The sequence below is a fragment of the Moschus berezovskii genome, chromosome 6 (genome assembly GCF_049115385.1).
Source record: "Moschus berezovskii isolate FMDL1 chromosome 6, NW_MosBer_1.0, whole genome shotgun sequence".
Classification (NCBI taxonomy): domain Eukaryota; kingdom Metazoa; phylum Chordata; class Mammalia; order Artiodactyla; family Moschidae; genus Moschus; species Moschus berezovskii.
In genome coordinates, this window is record NC_142465.1 from 34,131,418 (window position 1) to 34,138,989 (window position 7,572).

At 56.6% G+C, this 7,572-nt stretch overlaps 1 protein-coding gene across 1 annotated transcript; it reads right to left on the reverse strand.

The window, feature by feature from the left end:
• Positions 1 to 1,871: 1,871 nt before the first annotated feature.
• Positions 1,872 to 7,136, reverse strand: LOC129536492 (aquaporin-2). Its single transcript, XM_055395453.2, has 4 exons — positions 6,777 to 7,136; positions 3,284 to 3,448; positions 2,822 to 2,902; positions 1,872 to 2,213 (listed from the first exon to the last, which is right to left on the reverse strand). The coding sequence occupies exons 1-4, from the start codon at positions 7,134 to 7,136 to the stop codon at positions 2,004 to 2,006; spliced, it is 816 nt and encodes a 271-aa protein (XP_055251428.1). The 3' UTR covers positions 1,872 to 2,003.
• Positions 7,137 to 7,572: the final 436 nt, after the last annotated feature.

A 7,572-nucleotide genomic window follows, 5' to 3' on the forward strand; every position in this document is an offset into this window, starting at 1 on the left:
TCACTTTGGACTCTGACTTGACCCCTCCTCCAGGAACGAGACCAAGTGACTGTCATCAGCTGTCGAGGATTGGGAGAATCACCTCCATAGCATCTACGATCGAGGGCAGGCTTTTTCTAACCCGAAGGAAGGTCAAGGAAGACAGAAAAGAGCTTAGAGGAGGCAGTGGGCATAATTACAGATATGTGTTCCTTGTCCAGACTGTCTCTGAAGGGAGTGGAGGGCCCGAAGTGGCTGGAAGCTCTGGTGCACAGTGATGCTTGTGCAGTGTGGGACAGACACAGAGAAAAGCCTTGAAAGCATGAAGGCATCAGAGCACAGAGAAGGGGGCTCACGGTGTGGTCCTTAGGTCAGCTATGCAACAGGCTGGAGAGGGAGGGGAGGACGGCTGGCATGGGTGGTGGGAGGAAGGGAGATGAGGGGAGAACAGTCAATGTGGAGGCTCAGGGTTGGGAGAGGTGAAGAGGCTGGATCAGGATGGGGCTAGCCCCACACCCATCTCCTGCTGGTACCTTGGGGCCCCAGGGCCTGCCTTGGCTTTAACCACAAATTAAAGGAGGTATAGGAGGCCAAAAGTCATGCCCCTTCTGCATTCTTCCCCTCACCCCACCCCACCCCCAGGAACAGAAATAGCGAAATGATCCCACTAATGCGTGATAATGGTATGAGGAATTATAGTTCACACAGCATCTTTACATGCATGATCTCACTTAATCCCAGTTAATCTCATTTGAGAAACATCGCACTGGCCTGGAAATTTAGAAGGCCCGGCTCTAGACATAGACCTGTCTCTGCCTGGACAAGTCATTTCCCCTTCTTTGGCCTAGAGAGTGCTAGGCTGCTCTCTCCACAATAAGGTCCTATGTGGGGAGCCAGAAGGGAGGGGGCAGTAGGGCTGGGGGAGGTGGAAGGGAGAGGGGAAGAAGAGCTGCTTCCTGGGACGTGCCGAGTGGGATAGGTGATGGGGGCATGTTGTCTGGTGCCTGTGGTTACGTGCCTGAGTGCCTTGCCCAGCCAGCCATAGGTGTGTGCTGGGTGAGAGGGCTCACTTGCGAAACTGAGTGTCTCCTTTCAAGAAGTGTCTAGTTGCAAATCTTCCCCCTCCCAAGACAAAGGCCAGGGGCCCACTAAGGCCTTTTGTTTCCTCTGCCACAGTGGGAGGCTAATCTCTCAGTCTGGAGCCCACCCGCCCCCACCCCCATGGGTCTCAGATGGGGTGGCAGCTACACCTGCTGGGTGCCTGCTTCTTCCTGGGGCTAGGGCCTCTCTTAGGGCAGGAGGGAGGTCCTCGGCCCTCAACTTTCCTCTCCCTGCTCCCATCCCAGGCCAATTCTGGGGGAGCTGTCTTCTTAGGACCCAATGCTGCAGCTTGGGGAAACTTGCCTGAAGGGGCAGAGTCGGGAGTGGAAATCAGTGCCTCCCTCCAGCCCTCTCAGAGTGGCCTCCGTACCCCCCTCTTCCCTTCTCCTGGGGAGCGCGCTTAGCGCTCCTGGGGACAGGAGGCCTCCACTGCAGAGGACGCGGATTTATTGCAGGTGCGGAGGGAGGGGTCAAGAAGGGAGTGAGAGGTGATCAGCCAGGGCACACTTGCGCCAGCGCAGGCACACCTGCTTACCTCCGGAGTGTGCACAGCCCTGCACTTGGGGAGAGAGAGGCACTGGGGGACGAACACGCAGAAACCATGGGGCACCTTTTCCAGCTCCCGTCCGCCAGCCCCCAGTACACTTGCGCAGGCTCCGGAGCATGCTTCTAGCTCCGCCCTCCCTCCCGGCTGGGCGCCGCAGACCCCAGCTCCCTGCCAGGCGCCGCAGGGTCCGCCGCTTGCTGCCCCGCAGCCTCGGGCCAGGGGGATCTGCCAGGCTCACCGCGGTGCCCGGGGCCCTGGCCGCTCGGCGCGTCTTGGAAGCAGCTACTGCGCCGTGGGGGCCGGCTTCGAGCCTGGGGAGAGGGCCTCCGGCGGGGCGGCGGGCGGGCGGGCGAGCTCCCCCAGCGCGTCCCGGCGCTCAGGCCTTGCTGCCGCGCGGGAGGCTCTGCGGGGAGTGCAGCTCCACCGACTGCCGCCGCCGCACTTCGCGCTCCTCCCAGTCGGCGTCGGGCTCCAGCCCCTTCAGCACCGCCAGGCGCTCCGACAGGCTCTTGGCGGGCGGGAACAGCACGTAGTTGTAGAGGAGCGAGGCCACGATGGCGCCCACCAAGGGTCCGATCCAGAAGACCTGGGGGCGAGCGAGAGGGCGGCTCGAGGGACGCGCCTCTCCCCGCTGGCGCTGAAAGGGGGCCTCGCGCGGTGAAGGGTGTCAAACGCCCTTCCGTGTGAATAGTGCGGAGGAGCGAGCAGCTGGGAAGACTTGTTAGTTGTGGGCTAATGGGGCGAATTCGGTGCGGACTCCCTGGTAACCTTGGGCAAGTTACTTGGCCTCTCGGTGCCTGTTTCCTCACGCTGATACCTAACGCCTAGGGTTGTTGTGAAAACTCTATGAGTCAATATTTGCAAAGCACTTAGAATAAGTCCTGGCACATACTAAGGAAGTACTAGATAAGTGCTAAATGATGGAAATATGTAGCCTAGTATAAATATTACCATTTATCGAATTCTAAGGCACTGCGTCATCTCTTTTAAACCGGTAACCTCACTTAATCTTTCCCCAAAGCCAAAGGAACAACCACTTTTATCCTCATTTATAGATGTGGAAACGGAGTCTCTGGCATCAGATCTGAAAGGTAGCCCCCGGAGGAGGATTGGGGGCGGGGTGGATTTGCTGATCCCACTGCTCTCCCGTCTAGTGGAGATGGGAGGGGAAGACAGGGGGGTTTCGGCCATTACCCAGTGGTCGTCAAACTTGCCGGTGACGATAGCTGGAGCCAGGGAGCGGGCAGGATTCATGGAGCAGCCAGTGTAGTGGATCTGCAATGGAGGCAGGAGTCAGGGAGGGGAGCAGGGTGAGGATGGAGCCATTCTTTGTGCCCCTCTCCAGTGCTTGACTCAACCTAAAGGGCATTCATGGATGGATAATTAAGTTCGTGCTGTTTTTACAGGGCTTGCTATTCATTTGAAGCTGGAGTGCTGTCTGTCCCTTTGTGGTGCCTGGGGGTCAAACCCTGTGGAGTATGTCCATGTGTCTGTTCTGCTTGGGAGGTCTGTGTATCTGTCCCTCTGGGGCTGTTTCTGTGGCTGTCACTTTTGGGGGTCCTGTGTCTCTATCTCTAGAGCAGTCTGTGTAGCTGTCTTTGGCGAAGGTCTGCGTCTGTCCCTCCAGGGAGGCTGGAATCAGTGGCCATGACCTACCCCAAGGAGGTGGCCCAGGGCCACAGAGAACCCGATGGAGAGGGCAGGGGTGCCCACGTTGTCTCCACGGCGCTCGTCAGTGGAGGCGAAGATGCAGAGCACGAGCTGCAGCGTCAGGAAAAGCTCCACAGTAACGGCCTGGCCCGCTGTCGAGTTGTTGCTGAGCTGGGGACGGAGGAGGGGGACGACTGAGCATGTGCCCCACGTTGGTGTCATCGTCACCTGCAGCCAGGGACCCAGAGAGGCTTCCGGGCACAGTCCACCAGGGCGCACCAGCCACCTCAGTCCACACTGCTGGAGGGTTCTTACTGGGCCATGGCACACAGGCAGGGAGATGGACCCTATGACTGACTGACGGTGGTTCCCAGGCTAGAGGTAGGGAAACTGACTCCATAGCCCGTTAGCTTTGGTAACTGGGATTGTGTGCCTGCAGTGTGAGAGGAAAAGGGTACTGAGATGTGGAATTTCTGTTTCCTGAAGAACTAGGAGGGAAGAGGTTTTGATTGCAGCAGGAAGTTTTAGGCCTGGTTATAGGAAGACCTTCCTTGCTATTTAAGCCATAGGATACTGGTGTAATGGGAGGCCAGTGGTCTTTCCTCCTGTGGTCAAAGGGCTCCCCAGAACAGGATCAAGGGACTGGCTCAGGGGCTGGCACTCGTGTGCTCCCTTCCCCCAGGAGTCCAGTGTGCAGCCGTGCCTGTTCCCCTTGACCTTGCCTATTCCTGCTGCATTTCAGGCGCCAGTTTTGCCCTGTGGATATGCTCTCTGCACGTCCTGCGGAAGTTGAGGTAGGGGTTCTGGAGCCCTGTACTGTGCTGCCTCCACACCCCAGCGGACCTTACCTTGTAATGAGAGAGCCTGGGGCTGAGTGAAGAGGCTATTTCATAGCTCGGTCACGCCCAGTACTGGGTTTCTCTCTGGGTTTTATTATCTTGAACCCTACACCCTGCCCTCTGGGTCTGGGCACTGCACAGGGTGAAGCTGGGGTAGCCCTGAGCTCCCACACTCCTTCTCCAGGCTCTGAACCCCCACCTTGGGTCCTAACCATCGAGATGGCACCTTTGGGTCTCTCTGGAGTCTAACCTCAACCCCCTCTCATCTTCCAAAGTCAGAGCCTATACTGGGGGCAGTGAAGAGCTTTGGAGTCAGACACTTTGGACCCTCTGACTTGCTGTGGGGCTCTGTTTATTTCAGTCTCAGTTTGTCTTTCTATAAAATGGGGATAGCAAAATGGATCCTGGCAGACTGTGAGACAAATGGAAATGACAAAGGCAGAGCCCCAGCTCCATTCCCTGATAAAGAGTGGTCCAAAGGAGAGAGTATGGACATGGGTTCGGTGACAGACAGCTCTGGGTCCATTTCCAGGTGCTGACACGGCTCTGTGATTTGAATCAATTGAATGCTAAACCTCAATTTTACCACTCAGAGTGGAGGATCGCAGAATTCTCCTTATAGGGGTGTACCAAGAATGAGATGAAGTCTGGCTTGCCACAAAGCAGATGCACACCAGTGGTAAATTCTTGGTGGGCAGACTGGCTTTTCCAACAACTTCAGAGGACAGCTGGGACAGCCATTGGGGTCATCTGGCTCTTGCTAGCCTCAGGGCAAGTCAGTCTCACTGCTGCCCCATTCCAGCCAGGAAGCTTCTCCCGAGGTCATCAAGATGGTAAATATTGAGCAGAAACTCGGAGGAGCCTCCCAGACCCTTCCCTCCTGAGGGCCCCAGTCATCTATGAGATGATGAAAGAGCAGGAGGTTGTGTCCTCAAGGCCCCCTAACACTCCCGTTGCCCTGCTATTAGAGGAGGTTTCCCAGCCACACATTCTGAGGCTTTCTTGACCATGCTTTCAGGAAGTTCCTCTTTTAGTCTAACTAGACCTCATGCAATGGCAAGCCACTCCAGTACTATTGCCTAGAAAATCCCATGGATGGAGGAGCCTGGTGGGCTGTAGTCCGTGGGGTCGCTAAGGGTCGGACACGACTGAGCGACTTCACTTTCACTTTTCACTTTCACACATTGGAGAAGGAAATGGCAACCCACTCCAGTGTTCTTGCCTGGAGAATCCCAGGGATGGGGGAGCCTGGTGGGCTTCCGTCTATGGGGTCACACAGAGTCGGATACGACTGAAGTGACTTAGCAGCAGTAGCAGCAGCAGCAGCAGCAGACCTCATCTTGCTGCAAACTGAACTAATTTCATTCTCAATGGAAATGGTCAGACTTCTCAGTCTATCCATCACAGTGGTCACTCTTGCCTTCTCTCAAACTTGAGCCCCCAGACTCATCATATTTTCCATTTTGAAGAGAGAAGTTTCCCATTTGGAACACCCTTGCTCCTTGCATGAGGAAGGCCACCTATACAGGGGAGGGGATGGCCACAGAGACCATGCAAGACTCTTCAGAGACATCAGAGCTTTTATCCAGTGGCCCAGGGGTAGAGAAGGCCAAGAAATGCGGGAGATCGAGGCATGAAAGAAGCACTCGCCTTCCTGGCTTGGAAGAGGAGCAAGAAGAGTTAGAGCTGTGTTGAGAGGCACAGGCTGTCTCTTCCCACCCATGCCCTCAGATGCCCAGGCCTTGCCCAGACCCAGGAGAGGGAGAAGGCAGGGCTTTGGAGGGGGAGGGGCCACAGTGTCACCCTCAGCTCCCAAAGCCACTGGTCATGTCAGTCAGCTCGTGGGCTCTGGGGACCTCTTCCAAGGTCTGGAGAGACCTTGCCCCTTCAGCTTTGCCCTGGGTTCTACTACTTTCCTTGATGTCGACAAACTGTAGAGCTTTTAGCCTGTCACTTCCCATCTCTGAGCCTCTGTTTCCTTGTTTGCAAAACAAGGCTTAGATGGTGGCTCAAGGAGGAAACATTGGTGGGGTAGAGAGATCACAGGTTTTACAGTCGAGCCTGGGTTTAAAGACTGGCTTTGGTACTTCCCCCTTCTGAGTCTCAGCTTCCATGTCCTTAAGAAATGGATCTTCTCATCCATCCCTTATAGTTTGTTGTAAGTTATCCACACATGGCTCGCATGGAGCCCCTGCTGTGAGCCCTGCACACAGTGTATGCTGAAGGAATGTTGGGTCCTTCTTCCCTCAGGAAGATGCTGGGGACTAGCTCTCTGAAGTTCCTTCTTCATAGTCTATTCATGTCTGCCTGGGGACTCCGTCCTCCATAAGTTCTAGCATAGCCCTTGCTGCAATGCGAGCATCAAGTCAACAGAGTCCTTGATGCGGCTCTCCCTCCACGAGGCTCAGGGCAGAAGGTACCAGCAGACCCGTGGGTACCCAGCCGCTGCTCTGACATCACTGCTCCTTCCACCCTGACTCTCCTGTGGCAGCTATGCTCCTGGCTGCAGCGTTTCTGCCCCTTCCCCACCCCACCTCTCTCTGTCTCTCTCTCTCTCCCTAGCTAGACCCTCAGCCAGATATGGTCCCTCCCATCTCATCCTTCACAAGAGACTCCCCAGGATCTGCCCTTCTGGAAAGGGCACAGTTCTGGCTACTCACGGCATTGACAGCCAGGTCCCCACGGATAGCTGGTGGTGTGATCTCATGGAGCAGCGCGGCCCCGGCCACAGCCCCCAGCAGCTGGGCAGCCACGTAGAAGACAGCACGGAGAAAGGAGACGTGGCAGCCCACCAGGCAGGCCACAGTCACGGCAGGGTTGATGTGGGCCCCGCTGACGTGGCCCAGAGCCTGCACCAGGGTGCCGATAGCCAGACCGAAGGCCATGGCAATCTGTAGCACAGAGGGCAAGGCCTGTGGCCAGTTGAGGGCTGAGCCGAGGCCAAAGAAGACGAAGAGGAGTGTGGCCAGGAACTCTGCAAGCACTGCCCTGGAGAAGGCTATGGACCGGAGCTCCCACATGCTGCGGAGCCTTCCGTGGGCTGGCCCAGGGGTCTCGGGGCGGGGAGCTTGCAGATCTCGCACTCTCTCCCTCTGTCTGTCTCTCTCTCAGGGTCTCTGGGGAGGCTGGTCCTGGGCATTTATAGGGTCCCTCCATCCTGAATTTGGACACGTGAGATGTAGGTGGAGTCTGGCCAATACCTCTTCTCCCCTATGGCTGCCTCCTGCCCCCACCCCCTACCCCTGGGTGCAGCATGCCTATCACCCCATCTAGGACTTCACAGCTGAATGGTGTTCCCCATTAATGAGCTCCAGATAGGGATTGACGTCCCTTAGTTTTCCGTGTTTGTTCCCTAGGTTATCCCAGGGCAGCTGCCCCAGGGCCTCCCCTGCCCCCACCCGTCCTATGGGGATTCTGTAGGGCTTATGCTGCCAAAACCCTCTCTCTGACTCAAAC

Coding starts and splice junctions, on each gene's coding strand:
- LOC129536492 (XM_055395453.2), bottom strand. CDS start 7,136: ATGTGGGAGCTCCGGTCCATAGCCTTCTCCAGGGCAGTGCTTGCAGAG. Junction 2,903..3,283: donor CCCTGGGCCACCTCCTTGGG/GTAGGTCATGGC, acceptor CCTCCATTGCAG/ATCCACTACACTGGCTGCTC. Junction 2,214..2,821: donor GCAAGTTTGACGACCACTGG/GTAATGGCCGAA, acceptor GCTCGCCCCCAG/GTCTTCTGGATCGGACCCTT.